Here is a 22,487-nt window from a genome sequence, read left to right as displayed (position 1 = left end):
ATTTGAAACCTAAAGTGTGATCCCTTTACAAACACATAATATAAAAGTTGCATTGATCTTACACGTGGACATGCTCCGATAATTAGAAATCACATAAATAGTCGTTTTGATAGCTATTGAGTTTGTTAGATAACTTATCCTTTTGGCGCATGAGAAATGGTGACACGGTGAGGATGGCGCAAGAGACCTATAAAGTCGCAAGAGGTGACGTGTGCCATACGGGACATGAAAAGCAAAATAACGGCGTAGGGGCAGAAAGTCAAGGCTATTTTGGTAATTCAAAAATGTAAAGGCTATTTTAATATTATTTCTTTTTAGTCAATTTGCCTATTTTGGTAATTTTCCTACGAATAAAAGCCCAAGAACGGGTCACCCAACGGCCAAACCTACCATTGCATCTTTAACTCTTAAAGAAGATGCTATATACTGTAGGTCTCAAAACGACCACTCGAACGGTTTTGCTCTTGACACGGTTTTTGAGACGGGTGCAATGAATTCAAACGACCGAACATAAAGATAATATAAAGATAATATGGATAAGTGAACGATCTCGTTGTCGGTTAAAAGATTTAAATTGATAACAAAGAACCGACCTCACCCAAGGTGAGCTTCCCTTGGGTGGGTAAAACACCTTAGAAAACACACACACAAATGACAAATAAAGACTTATATATAGCCAAACACAAATCTACTAGAAGATCTCCTCCCCGTTGAAGTTGAACTTGTGAACCGAAGCTCTCGTCTCGTATCCGGATTTCGTGCCATTTCAATTAATTATAACTTGACCATAATATATTTAACGGGTTTTGTAATTTGATATCGAAAATCGCTAAAATTGTCCTTACATATACAATTTGCTCAACATGACCCATAGCTAGGTGACCCGGACCACAAGATCTAGTGACAACGGGATGGATTATAAAATATACTAGCCACCCCAAAAAAACTCGGAACATGTTCTATTTCATCTTCCATCATAGAAAGTTAGGTGGAGAATTAGATTCTTGAAGCAAAATTATAATCTTGAAAGTTTGAAATATTTGAAAATATGCTAACGTAGATTCTTGTAATATATAAGAACCTAAAATGTTATATGTATACAATTATACAAAAGCAAGGAAAATAAATACTCAAATCCTTTCATCTAACCAAGAATGTCTAGGCATACATACGTGACTAAAGGTTACTCAAACTACAATGATCAAGAAGGTGGTTATGCTTATGGGCCAGAAGCACGCGCCAACTGGTATGTGGTTGAGACCACAACGGTTGAGCGTGTTCGTGCCCCGACTACTAGTTACGTCAAATATGGAGTCGTGCCTATGAGGCACGAGGGTCTCAAGGAATACATGCCCACACACGCAACAAAGAACCATCATGAAGGTTATGGGCTATACTATGGGTCAAGTTATGAGAACACGAGCTCGGCCCACTACCATGAAATGGAAAATCTTATGGCTAACTTTCTCGACAAAATCCAAATAGAGGCAAGCCGGCCGACGAATAAGTTTATAACTACAAGCTCGAACAACTACCAACATACAAGCTCGAGCAACTATCAATCCACAAGCCAAAATAGGTACAGGCATACAAGCCCGAACAGGTACCGACATACAAGCCCGGACAGATACCACCCTACAAGCCCGAACATGTACCGCCCTACAAGCCCCAACATGTACCACCCTACAAGCCCCAAGAGGTACCGCCCTACAAGCCCTAACACATACCGGCATACAAGCCCGGACAGGTACCGGCATACAAGCCCGAACATATACACACATACAAGCCGGGACAAGTACAACCATACTAGCCCGGACAAGTACCGACATACAAGCCCGGACAAGCACAACCATACAAGCTCGGACAAATACCATCATACAAGCCTGAACAAGTACCGTCATACAAGCCCAGACAAGTACAACCATACAAGCCCGGTCAAGCACCGGCATACAAGCCCAACCTATAACTTTCCCTCAAAAGGTCAACCAATTAGGGCCCAAAGGCCATCAAGCCCAAATAAGCACCATACTTCAAGCTTGGGCACAGAAGGAGGCCAACATATTAGGTTGGGAAACCATTCGGGCCAAAATAACCATTGGCATGGTTCACAACCACCTACAACTCGTAACCCTCTTGCGACGTCCACCCATGATATCGATGAAGCAACAAGTTTTCTAGTAGAATCCATGAATAATTTAAAATGGGCCAACCCAAATAAAGTTGGAGTCGATAATTTGTCCCCTCATGGACAATCATATGAACAAGAAAGGCATACAAGACATGCATTTGGGGGTGCAAAAATTAGAAGATTGTTAGTTAAGAAGCCGTAAAAAGGTACAATGGTGTTGCCAAAAGTGGCCCATATCTAAGTAAACTTTAGACTAGTAACTTGGGCCGGTTATTGGGTCTTGTGTGACCCATATCTAAGTATGCTTAACGTTTTTTCTGTTGTATGCTTGTATTTGTATATTTCTTAAGTTGTAGTCTTATCTTTTCCTTTATCATGTACTTAAAAGTTGTTGTTACGTGATAGAGTTGGCAAAACATGCCGTGTTATGGTACATGGGGTCGAATATGAAATGGCACGTTTAACACGAATAATGAACTCAAACACGACATGTTTAACTAAGTGTGTTGTGTTTTTAAAACACTAACACGTGTAAATTTAATAAACGGGTTACACCACACGACGTGTTTAACACGATTAAATTTAAGTTGTTCAATAGCATGAATGACACGATACATTTAAAAATTATTGATATGATTATCGGACAAAACTAGAAATCAATTATAATATATTTAACTATTTATACGATATGAAACTATATCGTTTTGATAAAAATGGGTCGTAAACGTGTCATGACTCATGTGGATCAATATCGTATTTAACGCAATAATATAAACATGTTATTCGCGTCATAAATGGTTTAACAGGCTGAACCCATTTAGACACGATTTTAATTGTGTACTTTCACCTGTTTATTACCCAAATCAGCTTGTCCAAAACACTTGAAGGTTTTAATGGATCACATTTGCTAAATATACATTACGTCAAAATATGATAATGCTATATTTTATACTGGACATATGACATAGGATATTTACGTCATAATTTGTATATATGATGATTTATATTAAGTTAATACACAAAAGAATCTAACATGATAAATGTTCGACATAACAGAAATACTCTCGGAAAGTTAAAAAGTTGTACTAGATAATAAAAAAATCTAATCCAAATCTTAACTCGATATAATATTCGATTATTAATCAAGCCCTTGATTTTATAGGAGAGAACGAATTTTTGTTAACTAACGTAAAGGCTATCTGTTTATAGTGTTTTTGGATTTACTGACAAAATATTTTCTTGAATCACGTAGTTTGTTTTTAGATTAAGGTATTACGCCTAGCCAACATGAAATCAAAGTCAAAGTGTCTCCCCAAGGCGTTGCCTGTAGTGTTTTTGGATTTCGTATGACAATACCTTTTTGAATCACGTAGTTTGTTTTCGGATTAAAGAACTTTGTCTAACATGTAATCAAAGATAAAACTGTTCAATAAATGAGCGGTTCTCTTTTGTAAAATTTGAATAATAAATTAATGATTATTTGATATAGGGCTTAAACCGGTGCAATGAACTATCGCATGTCACAACCCTTCATGAAACGTCATGACTCTGCACTTACATTTTGATACTGCTACTTTAGTTCATATCAATCAACAATTTTGGTTTCAAAAAACAAAGCTGGTAATGACCAAAGTCGTAATTTATATGAAGTTTCAGTATCTCGAAACTAATTTGTTAGTATTATCACTACTAATGGTAGCCTATACCTGTTCTAAACCTAACACAATTCTATTAATATTAATAAATATACGTATGTATATTCTTCAAATTTTTAAAAAATGTATATGTATATATTCTTTAGGATATATTGGAGTGTATATCTATAAATTAATGTGAAACACGTAAAGTTGTTTTGAGTGATTCTCATCTTTTGTGTTCTTTTACATTTTAATATTGACATCTTATCTTAATAATTAATAATTATAGTAAAATTAGGCCGATGTCTTTATTATACTTTGAAAATTCAGTTTTCGTCTTTAGGTATGAGAAATTACGATTATAGGCCATACTATTCCTTTTACATACAAACTTTTCGTAACGTATGTTGGTTTTTAATGTTATTTTTTAAAATGACTATTTTATTCTTGAAAAATACCTAACTTCTACCCCAGCCACGTGCTCATGATATTCTCAATGTTTCTGGTCACTTCATCACCTTCGTCACTCCAGTCGCCATCATAGATGTGGTTATGCCAGAGAGTTCTGCTCTTATTGCGACCCAACGACTGTTAAGTGGTAGCCGACGGTATAGTTTCTTGGATGAACGTCCAAGTCAAACTCTGAAGCCAGCGTGGACCCGATTAAGAAAACATAGTCTGGCCTGAGTGGGCAAACGAAACTCTCCAAATTAGATAGTGCGGTAGCTTAAAAAAAAAATAGAAAATCGCTGTTTAAGAGAAGATAAGTATAACTTTTCACGTTATTTATGATGGAAAATAATAATAAATATACATATTATTATTTTTATTTTTATTATTACTTTTCATCTTAAATAAGATAATCCATAATTGTATTTCTAAACCAACTTATGTATTATGGACTACATCAAGACTTAGGCCCTAGCATGTTTGCCCTTTGAGCAATAGTGTTCAAAATATATATTTAATTCAACGACGCTCCGTAGGTTTGAACCCTTACAGTTTTAGTACAAACGATATTTACTACCAGTCTACCACATCACAATCTTACAAATTACAATCACAGGGACACCCGACATTCCCTTTTTAAATACCATATACGAGTCTAATCCGAGAACCAAATATTGTAACAAGAGTGTTAAAAACGCATAATAGCTTACTTAGCGTATACGGGTATATTTTAACAGTAATAGAATATATAATCATTGTAATGAACAAGTAAGTAAGAATATATTCGACTTGTATGATCCAAATTTAGATCTACCATTAAATTTATTCTTCAAACCGTCCAAAAGAATCATTATCTTGAAACAGTGTAACACATGAAAATATCTTTGGGTCTTATATAAGACCAAGACCACAACCATCATTTCACAAACATATAACCAAACCAAGCAAGAAAAAAAAAGTACACAAATCCTTGAATCAGCGAAAATGTCGGGTAAGACATATGTGGCGAAAGGCTACTCGAGCTACACCAATATCCCGGCTCAACGAAGTGGATATACTTATGACCAGGGGCCTAAAACCCCGGTCAACCAGTATGCGGTTGAGACCAAGAACCTTGAGAGGGTTCGTGCCCCGACTGCTAGGTACAACGACTTTGTTGGCTCGCCTTCAAAAGTCGAGCTCTTGAAGGAATTTGTTCATTCCCCAACGATGTCGGTTACCAATTATGCACCAAACCATGTTGAGAACTCAAGCCCGGCCCTTAGCCCGAATAAACATCTTTCTCCAAGCTCGGTCAATTTTGGTCCGGGCCTTTTGGCGGGTGCTAGGAATGGTAAGAATGGAATTAATAATATTAATGAAGGTTTAGGTGTAACGGAAGAATCAGTGTATTTTTCACCTCGAGCGGATCCAAAGCGAAGAGGGGTGCTTGACGAGCTTTCTACCCGTGCACAACCGCTTGAACCACAGAGGCGATATGCGCTTCCTGCGTTTGTGGCTAAACCTAAGTACAAGGAGTGGTATTGATGGTCATGAGGCCATGTGGAGGTACCTTAAAAAGCAAGGAAAACATGTTTATATTGTGTCCTATAATAAGTGTTTAAACATGTTTAGATCTATGTAATATGTGTTTGTAAGTCTATCTATCTAGGTACTTTTATGTTATTAATAAGGGGTGGTTTTCCTTATCATGTGATTTTCATCTTAGGTTTGAATAATGATGCATGTACTATATGAATAATGGTTTGAATAATACGAGTATGCGTGTAACAATATGAAACAAAGTTGCATGGCGTTAATATGCCTAATGAGATATGTGACATAACCAAGCGGGAAAACGACCAAAACGTTCGTTTGATCAGCCAAGATCGACAAAATGTTCATTTGACCAGACAATTCGCAAATTGTTCAATTCACCCTAGAACCCGTCGTCCTGGTCACTTTTTAGCCTTTACTCGAAGGGATTTTTAGGCTTTTAGCTCACCATCAACCGCCACTTGTTCAAAATATCTCGTTGGAAGCCAAAAATATGTTATCGGAAGCTAGAAAAGTTCACATGGATCTTGTTATGCCTACCCATAGTTGATGTTTGCTTATATACATGACAAGTCTCTTAAATAACTATGGTATATAAGAAAAGCCTATAAAGGCTCACAAACGTGTCTAGTTATATAACACATAAGCAATATTTACGAATTTTTCTCTCCCTCTCTCTCACAAAACGTCGATGCCCTCACGTTGTGTACAAAACGCTAAACCTAAAACGGCAAAATAAAAAGCGCGCGGGGGGGGGGAATAAAAATGATTCCAGGACTCCAGATTTCATAACAAAATTCAGAGCTGTTGACAAAAAGAAAATATTTTATTTTATAACTGTACTTTGTGAAGAAAGAACTTCTGGAGTGTGTGTGTGTGTGTGTGTGTGGTGGGGGGGGGGGGGGGGGAGGGGGGTTGGGGATTTGGTTGTAGGATATTGAGTAACAAAGCATGAGTAGGGTTTTATTCAAATGATATTGTTCACATGAAATATAACTATAGAGTGTATAATATTTAGAAAAGACAATTTCATAAAATAGTAACTAAGTTTCAAAGTACTCTAATCTGCAGGTCACTCAACTTTAAAAAAATATTCTAAGTAAGTAACTCGCCTTCAATATTTTATTAAATTAAAGGTTTTACATATTATATTTCGCATTTAATTTTTTTTTCTTTTATTTGATGTTGACGTGGATTTTATTTTGATTTTTTTAATATATTTAACGTTTTTTTATGTTTTTAAAATTTAACTCTTTTTATATTGCAAATCCCGACCCTCACATATTATCCTCCATTGGTAAAAAAAATCGGTGAGGCTCGTTTTAAAGATTTATTGAGGTAAATTTGCTTAAATGACTCACCAAATTAAAACACTTTTAAAACTTAATTACACATTTTCCCTTCTATATAGAATTGGATAGACAATTGTTGCCTTTAGGATATATAATAATGCTTATTGTTGTGTAAGAATAATTCTATGCATGGATATGTTTTTGTTTATGCTTTTTGAACTGTCACAAATATTCAAATATTATATAATTGTTTAATGCAACACATAATAATAATAATAATAATAATAATAATAATAATAATATGAGCATACTACCAAATAAAAAAGACCAAACACGAATATATATCGCAAGGCGTGTTACAATGTTGATGTGGAATAACAATAAATGGGCTTAAATCCCAGGAATGAATATATATGCTTGCTGCTTCTTCTTCTTTAACTATATATAATGGGCTTGACTTTATTTATATCTAGGATCATATATTATATATTATACATATCATTCCAGTAAAGTAAACCCTAATTGAACTCGTACGTACACTCCCCCATCATGATGAGTCTTAAAAAGTTTAACAAAACTAAGCCGGACAAACCAGTACCGTTGTTGGAGATAAAGGAGACTGCGGCTGATTTAATACTTCTGGAGAATAAGATTAGGAGGATGAGGAGGATGGAGGATGAATTTGATGGTAAAGAAGAAGAGGACGGAGATTGTGATTCTTTGGTTGCACGAAGGCTTCAGGAACAGCAACTTGAAGATACTGGACGTGTTTGCAGATTGATTGCTTCAAGGTAAGTAACATTTTTGCCGCAGCTTGTTACACGCTTATCCACGTCTCTTTATGTTGTAATTGAATCCTTTTATTTAATATACGAAATATTATTACTAAAAAAATATAAAAAGTAAATAAATTAATATATATATATATATATATATTATTAAAAGGAGGGTTGAATTATTCACACAAATTAACTATTCAATTTTTAAATATTTTATAAATAATAATAATAATGGTTTTTATTTTTTTAATTTTACTTTTATTTTTTAACTAATTAAAATATTTATCAAACTATATTTTTAAACACTAAACTTGGATAATGGTCAGTTTTACATGTTTTATTTATCGGTTAAACGATTTTCTTAGACTTTGTTTTCAGATTTTTTATAGTTCGTCTTTACAATGACCGAAACTTTTTCCATGATATAAAAATATTCCATCGTTGCATGGTTTTATATCTGTTTTTCAACGTTTAATGCCTCACCTTTAAATTTTTTTTTGGTTTACTAGATCATGTTTACGAATTTGTGTTGGCACCGTTGATACTAACCGAATTTGAGTTGGTTAGCAGCTGTAGCGTGCCGGTTTTTTTGGTTCTACGTATGATAGTTTGTTGTATTTTGGCAATGGCGGGTTTATTTCTTTTGTTTAGTTTCGATGTCATAACTTGATACAAACTAACTTCGCTTCGACTTGCAACGATTTAATGGTTTAACGGCGCGGGATCCTAATCCTAGTTAAATTAATTTAGGGTTCAAGATCCTAACACAAGCAGCGTAGGAGGAGGAGGATTTCAACTTGTAGTAAAACACAGACAGTCCGTAACCGCAGCTGTTTTATCAGAGGATGATTCTAAAGTATTCTCAGCATCGAAAGACGGTTCTATTATTCAATGTGATGTTGATAATGCGGAAACAGCATAAACATATTATGATCCTAGTGCTACACATCATGTTTTGTCTCTTGCTGTAACTTCTGATGGAAGGTATCTCGCTAGGCTGGCTTTGATCAAGATATTCATTTATGGACACACGCACATGCAAGCATATTCAGGCTTTCTCCGGTCATAAAGGTCCCGTTACTTGCTTGACTTTCAGGGAAGGGACTTCAGAACTGTTTTCTGGTTCATATGATCGGACAATTAAAATCTGGAACGCAACACAGATGTTACATAACCACATTATTCGGTCACCAAAGTGATGTTTTATCTATAGATTGTTTAAGAAAAGAACGTGTGCTAAGTGTTGCTCGTGATCGGACCATGCACTTATGGAAGGTAATAAAAAGGCTGGCTTTCACATTGTCTGTTTATATTATCCGCGTAAGTTATTCAAATACTCTAACAGGTTCCTGAGGAGTCCCAGCTAGTGTTTCGTGCGCCTGCGTCATCGTTAGAGTGCTGCTGTTTTATTAATAATGATGAATTTTTATCGGGCTCAGATGATGGTAGTATTCAGCATTGGAGTGTATTGAGAAAGAAACCACTTAATATTATTAAAAACGCGCACTCTACTAATCTGGATCATGTTAAACAAAACCATGATTCATCAAATGCTTGTAAAGGTAATCAACTAACTAACTAACTAAATTGTTTTGTTATCTATTAACAACTTAAATTGTAAAAACTGTTGAATTTTCATTATTTCCAGATCATGTAGGCGGCACGTCTGCTTGTTCTTGGGTTAGTTCTGTTGCTGTATGTAGAGGCAGCGATCTTGCAGCATCAGGAGCTGGTAATGGTGTCGTCCGTCTGTGGGAAATTGAAAAAGACGCTAAAGGCGTTCAACCACTTTTCGACCTGCCATTGGTAAGTATATATATGTGTCATATCCTAGATTTGTCAAATGGTCTGATATTATTATTATTATTATTATTATATTTAGGTTGGATACGTAAATTCTTTGGCATTTGCGAAATCCGGGAAGTTTTTGGTTGCTGGAGTTGGCAAGGTGATTTTCAACATTCTTGTCTTTCAAACTTTTATATCCCTATGCTTATAGTTTACTTTTATTTAATTAATCAGGAACCCCGTTTAGGTCGATGGGGGTCTCTTCCGGCTGCTCGAAACGGTGTTGTAGTGCACCCTTTGCAGCTCTCATGATCAAGTTGTTGTGGTTTGGATGTTAAACATATGTCTAGGTTGGTTTTTTGGTTTGGTTATATTAGTATGGAGGTGTTTATTTAACTCTAGTGATAATTAGTATTTATTTATTTCATGATCCAATTGTTGGACCTAATCTAATGATCCTATTACTCTTGTCTGTTAATCCCAACAACACTACAATGATAATTAGTATGCATTGGTTGGTTGATTAACTTGCTATTTTGGAGTTGGTTGCTAGAGTTAAAATTCTTGGATCCACCAGTGCTAGCAAATATATCTTAGGGTGTACGTCAGTACGTGTTCGGTTCACAAGTTACTTAATGTGTACGAAAAAATCTTATTCAGTGGTTGAGGAATATATATCTAACAAAGAAAAAGTAGTATTCCATATCCAATTATTACAGTAAAAAAAAACGAACTTCACATGTAAACCTCAATTATAAGTAGGAATATATTAAACTTGTAACAAAAGATTATCTAATAGAATTTGACTCTTCAAAGTTCAAACTATACAAAAGAATATTTAACCCTAAAAAAAGGTACAATACAAGAAAACAATATTCGTGTATAGAGTAAATCGCAACGTTACCCCTTCACTAACATAGCCAAATCGAGGAAAAACAACCGACAAAAATCCTTGTATCGAGTTAACCTACTATATAGGTGTTCATGTTCGACAAGGTGGCTATGATAACGAGCCGTAAAACCATATGAACTCGTATGTGGTTGAGAATGACATAACTTATTATGGGCTTAATTAACTATGAGAACTTAAGCATAGCAATTAGCACACAATAAGCTGAAAACTAGGAATGTTTTAAGCCCAACAAAGTATTTGTTTTCAAGCCGGGCATGTTAAGACCATAAGTACTTAGAGCCCCAGGTAACAAGGCATTCAAGATTGGCGAAAACGTCACGACAGATGAAAGACGACACAATCCCTAAGCGTAACTCCATTAGTGGTTCATTATTGGCTAACAGGGTTATTTTCATTAAAAAAGGTGGTAATTGATCGCATTGCATTCTTAGTATAAATAATTATTGGTCACTAAGTTATTGTGTAGATTATTATTAAAATCCATTTTACTTTTTTTTTATCTACTTGTCTAAAAGCTTTTATAATACAAATTTATAATTAATGATTGGTTAGTTATATATATTAGATAAATAGCTAATTAAATGTTAGTGTACTTTTATCAAACAAGAATTGGATAACCTTTAATATGTTATCCCATCCAGGACAAACCTTACTAAATGCTTGCACAAAAGTGGCACAAATTCAAGACTAACCAAGTTATGTTCCACCTCCATGTCAAGTTTAATGAGTCGCCTCGGTTGGTGATTAATACTGTACGAGGACCTTTGACATATGTTAGTCTTTGGCTTGATACTAGCTTAATAGTATCAGAAAGTTAGATAAAGTTTTGTCTTTTTAAATAGTAGAGGTTCAAACCCTGTAGGTGACAAAAGATAAAAACAGAAATGCTGTTAAAGAAAAAATATATAAAAGTATTAAATAATAATATTGAAACTTTATTAATACACCACAATAACCAATTACAATGAAATCTTCATTATTAAACCTCCAAAAATAAGTTAAAATTTCTACTTTTTACTAATATTAACTTCACTTGATCCTCTACTTCTCCATCTTCATTAACAAAAACCATGGATCAAAACAAAGAAGTGGGATTATAACTTGTGAACAAAATTAATATTTTTTCAACATGGGAAAACCAAAAACAGACTATCTTCCACATGAACTTTTCGATCGATAAATATTATGTTGTTTAACTTGTTATGGCACCAAAGCAGTTGATCTCTAGTCAATCTTGGCAAGTTCAAAACTCTTGCAATTAACCTTAATTCAACTTGAGAAACAAACATGTGTTGATCCAAGATTGTTTCTTCTTGTTTTTGAAACCGTTTCACTATGCAGTTTCCGGTTCTTAGCATGTCTTTAAGCCTCTTCCCCTTCTGTTAAAAAAAATAATAAAAAGTTTTAGAATGTACGAGTGAAACGGTGCAGGGTGCAACTGTTCGATAAATGTAAAGATCAAACCTTTTGATACATTGTTTTGACTTGAATAAAGAGGTCAGAATCTTTAGGGTCTTGAAGATTTGCTTTACTGCCTTGAAGGATTATGGTTAAGAACAGATTGGTGGTGTCTTTATCCGTGTGAAGAAATTCCCAAAATACCCCCATGGATTCTTTGATTATTTTGGTCATTGATGATATCGAAACTGCATCTTCTTGTTCTTGTTTCCTTGCTCTCTTTTCCTTCAAACTGTCATCTGTAATTGGAATCAAGAAACAGGAAACAAGAAACAAACTTTTTTTCAAAAGATTTCATCTTTGAGGCTGTAATATATTTTTTTTTTTTTTTTTTTTATATAATTTACTATAAAACGATTACAATAAAGTGGCAGGCAAACGGGCAACAAGCTGCGCCGCAACCCCCTTTTGAACAGCAAAGGTGGAAATATCGACTTGTTTACGAATATATTAGTTGATTCGCGTTACGTTTTATGTATAAGTTAACAAACGGGACGATAGTTGTGCATAGTGTATTTTCAAAATAAAACCTCCTAAATTATTTTATCCAAACTAGCAAAAAGATAATAACTTATACGGTTGATGTTCGTAAAACCATCCAATCGTCACCTATTTGTCAGGTTAATCTATACAAACTTTCTTTTGACACTGCTTTCATCTGTTGAACCTTTTGTATTCCTCAAAACAGCCAAAAATATGTATATTTTACGTCCGACGGTTTTGACATGTTTTTTAGGTAGCATTTTTCTTGTTTTTTGCATTGGTTTCATCTCTTAACTACCACTATTTTGGTGGTTTACCCCAGATATTGTTTTTTTCATTTTCCTTTATTATTATTATTATTATTATTGTTATTATTATTATTATTATTATTAAATAAAACCTCGTAAATCATTTTAAATCAAATTAAAAAGAAAAAAGATATAGTTACGCCAAATTTATAATTTATAATACAATGACTTAATTTGGGTAAAAGGTGTTTTGTATCTACCCAAATTACTCATTTAAACCTGACCCGTTTGACACTTTACCAAACCAGCTCGACCCGCCCATTTTCTACCTATTGGCAACTTGGCATTATGTTTGAGTTTTAAGCTTACCTTTGATAGCGGGAACTTGAAGAAGACCACGAACGCTACATCGTTGCTTGGTGTAATTCTGAACCCGAGGCCCTTGAAACAATTCATCTTCGGTGAACCTTTTAAGCAGAACATGAAACTGTTGAAACTCAATGGCGGTTTGGTTATACGAACGGAACCCTTGTGGATCATAAAGTTGTAATTCTTTTGCTTTTTTGTATTGCCAATGAAGAATCTCCCATGAAAGACAAGCTTGTCCAACATATACAATTTCTAAATCTTTGTGCAATTCGGTTATGGATTTAAGTGTTGGGTCTGCATATATTCTTCTTAATTTGCATGGCCATAAACTTGGAAAAACAACAGATTTAATCGCGGAAAGTGACGTGTTTTCTCCCGTGTTTAACTGGTCTGGATGCTTCATCCTTAGAAAATCTATATCAATTAACAAAAAAGTTTAATAATTGTTGCTTTCGAATGAATTTAAAAGTTTAATTCTAAGATCCATGTAAAATGATATTATATTATGACCGTCGACAATATGAAAGCTAATAATGTTAAGTATCACATAAACAACGTTTTTTATATTTAAAAAATGTTGAAGGCATAAATAAGTGTATACACGGTTGCTTTCAGTACAGAACCAATTTTAAATAGAGAACTGGAAAAATCCGCATAACACTTATATCCGGTGGTAACCAGATATAAAGGGTGGGGGAATGAGAGGCGGTTATGCGGTTACATAACCGCTTTATGTATCACATGCTAAGAATATTCATTTGGAATGTGAAATTGCATAGAATAAGGATCTTGATACCAAATATTAATGGTGTAAAAAGTTGACTGACCCACTTGTCAATAATTTTTCAACAAAAAGATCCTCCACAGGAGCAATTTGTATATAATTAAAACAAAATTTAACAAATTTATTTTGAAAACAAGACAAAAAATTCCAAAACACATGTTTTCTTTTCTTTTACCAAAATTTAGGGTTTGGTCAAGTTTCAATATTTTAAAGAGTTAATGGTCATTTTCGTCCATGTGGTTTGCTGTTTTCCCCACTTCAGTCCAAAGTTTGAAATTTTGTCAATTTCGTCCTCACGGTTTTAAAAATTGGCCAATTACGTCCCACCGTCTAACGACATCCAAATATGTCGTTAGTTTCAGGGGTATTTTCGTCTATTACACATTTTAATAATTAAAACTTAATTATATGTATACCTTATACATACATACATATATATATATAACCTAAAATAATATAAACTCTCTCTCTCTCAACCGGAAGTCCAGCAACCACCACCAACCCACGACCACTTATGACCACCACAACCACCGCCTACGACCACCGCATCCTATTAGCCCCACCAACCCAGTTCATTATTCGATGCCAAAGATCTGGTGGCCGGGATTTGGGATTTTTGCCGGAAAAACGAGCGGAAACCCACGAAAATCTACCGCTTACGACCACCTACCGGCACCAGAGAGACGAAACACTAGGCAGAACATTACAACGTGACTCCGCCGATTTTCAAATTGAACAAAATATCGAACCACTTTAAAATCGCAGATAGAAAAAGCTTAGCACAGCCACTTGATGGTGTACTAGTGGTGCAGTCGGCTGGGCTTGAGTTTGGGGAAATCGTGTGACGAAATCTGAGTTTTTTTTTGTGGTGATGGTAACACGCGGTGGGGCTGATAGGATGCGGTGGTCATAGGCGGTGGTTGTGGTGGTCATAAGTGGTCGTGGGTTGGTGGTGGCTGCCGGACTTCCGGTTGAGAGAGAGAGAGAGAGAGAGAGAGAGAGAGAGAGTTTATATTATTTTAGGTTATATATATATATATATATATATAATATAAACGAGGACATAAAAATCCTAGGTGTCGCGATATGGTCGCTCCCCCTTTTTTTGGAGTCACCAGATTTGCTTGATTTTTAAATGAAGGCTTCTCATGCATTTGACCCGAATTCACGGGTATGGGTCTTACAAAACCCAGATATTCCTTAAATGGGTTATAATATCTCATTAAATTAAAAATTATTCTCACCAAATTATTTATGTAAAAATCCTATAAAATAGGATATAATAAAAAATAATATCTTATTTATTTTAAAAAAGATATATATATATATATATATATTATTTAAATTAAAAAACCAATTTGATAGTAAAAAAGATAAATGGTTCTTGGGTCTCATTAAACAATAAGTATATTATTAACTTTCATAAATATTATTTATAATTAAAAAACCAATTTCATAGTAAAAAAAATAAACGGATCTTGGGTCTCATCAAAACCACATAGCTTTTAAACCGGATTATAACATCTCGTTTATTTGTGAAACAATTTATCATCAAACCAAAAGTATATTATTAACTTTCATACAATAAAAAATATATAAATTAAAAAAATAAATAAATATTAGAACAAACAATATAAAACAACCCCGTAATACGGGGGATAAAAACTAGTATATATATATATGTATGTATAAGGTATATATATAAATTAAGTATTAATTATTAAAATGTGTAATAGACGAAAATACCCCTGAAACTAACGACATATTTGGATGTCGTTAGACGGGGGGACGTAATTGGCCAATTTTTAAAACCGTGAGGACGAAATTGACAAAATTTCAAACTTTGGACTGAAGTGGCGAAAACAGCAAACCACGGGGACGAAAATGGCCATTAACTCTATTTTAAAATGTAAACCTTTGACAAACCGAAAAAACTTTTCAACATTAAGTCATTTCAAGTAACAATATTAAAAATTCAAGACATGTTTTTAATGGAAATTGGATTAAAGAACTTACTAATGGCCTGCAAAGTTTGATAGTTTAAGACGTCTAATTTCCGCATTTTGTCGTTGTAACTTTTGTAAAACTTCTGAATTTCAGTCATCTGATCTCTATGCTCCAACTTTTCATTAACTTTTAACGGTTTATAATCTTCTTTCAATCTTGGCGTTTCAACTTCTTCAAGAATGGTGGGAAGGCCTCCGGTTCTCGTGTTCTTTAACTCCATTTTCATTTGACCAATCAGTTCTTGATGTTCTAACAATATATCATCGTCGTCGTCATATTCTTCTTCTTCTTCATCTGAATCAAATTCACATGAGTTCAAATAACTTTCTTCTTCAAAGTCAGTACCTTTTGTCAGTAAACACGAATACGATTCTTGTTCGTCGTTAGATTCAGAATCATGTTGTTCTTTTTCAAGATCGGGTTCCGGTTCAATGCAAACATCAGTATCAACATCAACAATCTCTTCTGGAACAAAGTTTTCATCTTCTGTATCGAATTTCCATGATTTTACATAACTTTCTTCTTCAAATTCAATACCTTTCATCGGTAAACACGAATCCGATTCGTGTTCGTTGTTAGATTCAGACTTTTGTTGTTCTTTTTCAAGATCGGGTTCCGGTTCAATGCAAACATCATCATCAATTTCTTCTGGAACAGATTGGGAAACACTTTCCGCCTCAGGTTCAATGACGGAATCATCAAATTCAGATTCCTGAGATGAATCATATTGATAACAGAAACTATCATTATTCATCAAAAACTCTTCCAACCAATTATTAACCTGTTCAGTCTTCAAGACTCCATTTTTATCACCTAAATCTTGAATTCCGTCACAACACGAAGCATCCGTAACAAATTCTTTAACTTTTTCTTCAGAAAAGATTGAATCTTTATCGGAAAGATCAACCTTTCGTAAACTTTGACTTAAATTAACCTCTGATTCAATAAATTCATCAACTTTTGATGAAAGATTTAAACTTTCATTCAATTCTTTAAATTCATCTTTAACAATGACATCACCTTCAACTAAAGGAGGTTCCACAAACACTTCATGAACAGTAAAGCTACCGGATTCGGGTTCTTCAACAAACCCACCGAAATCTTGAACCGACATGAATTGATACTTACTTGTGGTTGTCACACTTGCTAAACCGTTATCCGATAAAACATCCTCTGTTTTATCTAACTTCACCTCATGAAAACCAATCACATCTTCTTCTTTCATCTGATATCGAAACCCGAAAGTAAACTCGGATTTCTCATCGCCACCAGACGTATCAAAGATCGAACGGGCCAAATCGCTCGAGTTTCGAACAATTTCGTCTTCTTTTTCACTAAAAATCACATTTTTACCCAAAATTTCCACATGATCACCATCCATAATAGTTCTATAAAACAAACAAAAAAAACCCATTATTCAAAAATTTTAAAATAACAAAAAAATAATAAAAAAATCACAAAATTCCCAAAATTGGACTTTACCGTGTTAGGTGTTCGATCAAATGCCTGAATGAACTCAAAACAATAACCGAGATAAAACTACAATACAAACAAACAAAAAAACCCAAATTAATCCAACTACAAAGAAAATAAAACAAAAATATCCATAAATAATAATAAAAAACAACAAAAACTAACAAAATTGGACATACCCTAGAAGGTGTTCGACGAAATGCCTGAACGAACTTAAAACAAAAACCCAGATAAAGCTGCAAGCTTTCTTCATCAAATCAGCTGGAAACGAGTCGTGGATGAAACTAAAGTATGATTTAAGGGTAAGCAACTTGTGGGTTGTCATGTTAACAGAGGATTAAGGTGTAACATTGATCATTCTTGAAGTAAAGGTTAAAGGGTATAAGAAAAGAGTGTTAAACAATCAGATTGAAATTGAATTGAGAGTTGAGAAGAAGGATTTTGTGTCGTGTAATATGGGCGGCATGTTGGCGGGTATTATGGGATGAATTGATGATCAAGAAAGAATTGAAGTTTATATATATTGAGAATGTTGTAAGTATTTTAGGTGTCCGTTAATTGCGTTTAAATTTTGTTTGTATATATATTCTTTCACATATAAGGTTATAAGGTTAAATTGGAATGAATCATGACTAAATATAATATATATAGTATAAGAAATATTATCAAGTAACAGTCGACGGTAGGGGTGAGCAATAACCGAATCGGTAACCGAAACCGAACCGAAAACCGAAGAAACCGAACCGATATAACTGAAAACCGAAATTAACCGAACCGAACCGAACTCTTCATTTTTTAATATTTTCAAGCATTTTTTCCTCTATTTCATGTATTATATATATTAATAGTGTAACACTATCATTTTCATGTATTCATATCTCCATTTCATATTCTAATATCTTAATTTTATATATTTATACCTTCATTTCATGTAGTTATGCATTTATTTCATGTATTTAAACATTCATTTCATGTAGTTTTAAGCAAAATTTTAGCCCAAATTTGATACCGGTTATTAACCGAAATTAACCGAACCGAACCGAACCGATAACCGATACGTTAGGTTGGGTTAATGCTAATAACCGAACCGAACCGTGCACACCCCTAGTCGACGGTATGATTTTTTGGAGAAATGTTCAAGTCAAATTCCGAAGTTAACGTGAGCCCGGTTAAGACAACATAGTCTGATCAGGGGTGGGGCAATAGTGAATAACACAAATTGAAAAATGTGGTAACCTAACACAAAGTCAAATACTCTGTTTTTGTAACCTTCCGGACTAGCCCAGCTGATTATGGCAACGGAGGTAAGAACTAGGCTTTTCTCGGGAGTCCGTCTGTTCAAATCTAAGCCAAAACGGAGGTTTTATCATGTTTGTGTTACGCTAGAGGGTTTCGACTCTTGTGAATTGTGATGGTGCAACTGGTGTTAACGGGCATCGGGGGAGAAGGCTCATATGAGGATGCAGAGAGGATCTTGGAACTAGGGGTTATACCCTTTGAGAGAAGTTATCTGAGGGTTTAAAACCGAAATCGGCCAAGCCTGCGACCACCCATTTCTACGATAGACTCTCAGAGTTAAAGAAAAAAATACTCAATTTTGGTCATTTAATTTTAACTATATATAAAGATTTTACAACAATAATGAATGAAACTTGGTCACGTTTTTTCCTTTTCTACCATGTTAAGTATTAACTATTCCATGACTACATTTTTGGAAAGTTGTACAAAGATTGATGAATGAAGGAGAGCCATAATTACTACTCAAGATTGATTCATTAAAAGCTTAAATTAATTGTAGCTTAAACACACATAACTTAAAAATAAGTTTGTTCGGTTAATGAGACTGAGCATGAGCCTCATACAAAGGGTTGTGCTAGACTCTCAAGCTTATGCGAGAACGGCTCTATTCATTTACACCCTATTACTCTATGAAGAATGATCTTTTAACAATATTTGTTCTAAAAACTACAAAGAATAGTAGTAATGTTATATTTTACTTTTCTAAATAAAAATAAATCTTTTTTATAAATACTTCAAAGGGTGAGTTTTAACCTAAAAAAGGTAACATATTTATAGAAAATATTACATAGAAATAGCATGCGTGTGCTAAAATAACTTTCTTTAAATATCTTGAGTAAATGTTTATTTACAAAGTTGAAATACTTGTCCTGGTAAACTCTCAATTATAACTTTCTTCATGCAATCGTTTTTCTTATGAAACAAAGTTTTTAAAACTTTTATATTATAATTTTATAGGAATATAAAGTTTTTGTTACCTGAGGATTCGTACAAATAGAATTATGACATAAAATACATCCTTCTTTTGTATTATTTTGCATATAGCTTATATTTAGGTTATTATCTTTATTTAAACACAAAATATATATTTTGCATGTAGCTTATATACATGGGTTATTATCCTTGATAAAAAAACAAAATTACAAATGGAGTATAACTTAAAATCGTGTGTGTGTGTGTGTGGCTTGTTTGGATTAAAAACAAAGAGAAGTACAATCCGAGTAAAGGTTTGTTGGTTGGGTCGTTGAGTGGGCTCTTCAAGTCTAATATATGATTATTTTGTTAACATTTTATATTTTTATACGAAATCGAAAACCATCATTCGAATCACATAGTCTATAACTTCCTAAGCATGTTGCGGACTAGAAGCCTCCGTGCATGAGTGTGAGGTTGGTTTAAGACGGAAGTTTAGCGTGTTTCCTCATGAACCTCTCACACTCATTCGTATAAAAATGTCATCTTTATGTCATATTCAGATGCCACATCATTTATTGATGCTTATGTTACATGTAATAATTGTCTTGACGATACAAAGAAGAATATAAGTTTGTAAATACTTAACTATGTATTAATTTCAACATCGTTAAACTCAGTTTTAACTATGTTAACTAACACTGTGTCCTTGACAACAGCAAATGTTCACAAAAGCGACTCAGTTAAATCGATAAATGTTAATTGAATCCACTAAGTTCAACTATCGACTTGCATACTTACACTATATTGCCAATTTGCCACATTTGACCTTGTGTTAACACTAAGCGAGTTTAAATGGTTCCCCACTTTTTTAACAGTTAATAATCTACTACTAAATCCACATAACCCATCAGCTACTGTCACACCCTCAACATCCACTAACAGAGTTTTACCGTCAGAGGGTGTGAACTAACAGGATCGGAATCATCAGTTATAATCAAACCATAAAAACGTTTAAATGAAATTAAGTGCGGAAGCGTAAAACCATAGAAACAATGTTACGTCACGCAGGACGATTTAAAACCAAGGATAACAGTTAAAAGTAAGTTTGCATAGTTAAAAGTTTATCAAACAATGCATGTTCCTAAACCGCGCGCCCGCCTCGGCTACCTGAGAATAACATACTAAAAGTGTCAACACAAGGTTGGTGAGTTCACAAGTTATATAAAAATAAATCGTTTAGCGTTTGCGTTCAGCGTTACAGCGTTTTGCGTTACAGCGTTTTGCGTTACAGCGTTACCAGATAGTGTTATGTCAAATTATATATCGATAGGTAGCTAGTCTATACAACAAGTATTACTAAGTGTTCGACACCGTAGCTGACTCGTTTATTAAGTGCCTTGTCACCAGGTCCTCCAGACCATGGTACGTGTTAGCCAAAATTACACCCGCTCGACCTCCAGTCGAGTTTAGCGTTGGGTGGGGTTTGTCAAACCCAGTAGTACTACTCAACAGTGACTCGCTATTCTAAATATTAACCGGTTCGATGTGTAGGACTTCAAATGTTTCGTTTGCCACTTAGCCTTTACAAGTGATATATAATTTATAACAAAATCTTAAATGCGTTGTGGAGTATGTTATCTCCCCCAAGTGAAAAGCGTTTGAAAACAGTTTAAAGAGGGGAAAGTGAAACTCACTGTTTGCGAAGAATTTCCCAATTTAAATCACCAAGATGCGCGTCACCGAAAAACTCTCTCTAGCGTTCTAAAACAATAAAGAGATTTTTCTAAGTGTCGGAATATTATCGAGTCTCTAGACCCGGCACATAATACCTATGCACATAACATGTTTCGTGTTTCGTTTGTGAATCGTGTGTGACTTTAACAAGTATTTTTGTGACACATCACATTTGTAAGCAATCATATACGTGTCATGTATTCATAACGTACAATACTAGCAATTATTCCCCGTGAGGGCAATTTGGTCAAATCATGGCAATCAATTAGCAATTATTCCCCGCAAGGGTATTTTGGTCAAAACATAACAATTATATAGCAAGTATCATGTTTCATGCATTTTTACACAACTCAGCAGCTAGTTTCACCGAGACAGAAATCCTACATGAAAGATTGTACTATTTCACCGATCATAGCATCTCAATTAATTTACCAAAAATCATCACAGAAGAATATATGTCTTAGGTTTCCAGAACATATTTTATTATATTTTTATTCCACATAGTTTTCTCACAATCATCAAATCATTACAGCAAACTCATAACAGTCAAATTCATGCGCAATAAAATGTTATTTGCAATTCCCGTTAAAAGAAAAATCCAATAAATGCAAGACCACTTGGGTTAGGTTCCTAACTCAATGAGTCAACTTCCAGAAGTGGAACCAACCCAATTGGTCTCGTAGTTCATGAGATATAACATTTACAAAACAACCTAACAGCAGGTCTAACAGCTCAGCTTTGCACAATGTTTTTGTAAAATCATAAAAGTTAACTTCTACTTGTCCAAAAATTACAAGTTTATATTCTTTAGAAACTAGACTCAGCCTAGTTTACTGTAGTACCAACAATCTCAACCAATTTTCATGTTTACACTTCGTTACAGTCACTTAAACATCAAATACACATTCTGCCCAGAAACTGTTTGCATCCAAACTCAATATATTAACAACCTATGAACTATCATGCATTCATATAACACTCTAGACTCCATAAACACCATCCATGCACATCAATTACATATTACATACTTGATTAGGGTTTGTGTTTGAACTCAAATCAAAGACACAACAATCAACATGCAACAAGATTCAATCTAGTTATCAAATCATCATTCAATCAACCACAATCATATTAGCTATATACATACACAAAATCGGCAGCTTAGGGTTTGTGGTTAACCCAACAAACATCAAA

General features: G+C 34.2%; 1 protein-coding gene and 1 pseudogene across 2 annotated transcripts; one reads left to right on the top strand and one right to left on the bottom strand.

Annotated features, from left to right (window-relative positions):
* The first annotated feature begins 7,595 nt into the window (after positions 1-7,595).
* On the top strand, positions 7,596-10,061 carry LOC143627510 (U3 snoRNP-associated protein-like EMB2271; annotated as a pseudogene). Its single transcript, XR_013152605.1, has 7 exons — positions 7,596-7,834; positions 8,573-9,097; positions 9,168-9,384; positions 9,471-9,628; positions 9,705-9,770; positions 9,845-9,924; positions 10,043-10,061. The product of XR_013152605.1 is annotated as a U3 snoRNP-associated protein-like EMB2271 (transcript).
* A 1,562-nt stretch (positions 10,062-11,623) lies between these two features.
* Positions 11,624-17,930, bottom strand: LOC143627509 (uncharacterized). Its single transcript, XM_077097304.1, has 6 exons — positions 17,525-17,930; positions 17,355-17,411; positions 15,882-17,260; positions 13,082-13,495; positions 11,988-12,220; positions 11,624-11,902 (listed from the first exon to the last, which is right to left on the bottom strand). Exons 1-6 carry the CDS (start codon positions 17,668-17,670, stop codon positions 11,648-11,650), a joined length of 2,484 nt encoding a protein of 827 aa, XP_076953419.1. The 5' UTR covers positions 17,671-17,930; the 3' UTR covers positions 11,624-11,647.
* Positions 17,931-22,487: the final 4,557 nt, after the last annotated feature.

The sequence above is a fragment of the Bidens hawaiensis genome, unplaced genomic scaffold (genome assembly GCF_021521415.1).
Source record: "Bidens hawaiensis isolate Kalapana, Puna unplaced genomic scaffold, B.hawaiensis_p1.1 tig00004685_1, whole genome shotgun sequence".
NCBI classification, from domain to species: Eukaryota; Viridiplantae; Streptophyta; class Magnoliopsida; order Asterales; family Asteraceae; genus Bidens; species Bidens hawaiensis.
The sequence above is the reverse complement of the archived record's forward strand: the minus strand, read 5'-3'. Positions and strand labels throughout refer to the sequence as shown.

What these genes read in the sequence shown, in the direction of transcription:
- LOC143627509 (XM_077097304.1), bottom strand. Translation starts at nt 17,670, where the DNA reads ATGACAACCCACAAGTTGCTTACCCTTAAATCATACTTTAGTTTCATC. An exon ending in TTGATCGAACACCTAACACG is followed by an intron (nt 17,261 to 17,354) that starts GTAAAGTCCAAT and finishes TTTGTTTTATAG; the next exon opens with AACTATTATGGATGGTGATC. An exon ending in TCAAAACAATGTATCAAAAG is followed by an intron (nt 11,903 to 11,987) that starts GTTTGATCTTTA and finishes TTTTTTTAACAG; the next exon opens with AAGGGGAAGAGGCTTAAAGA.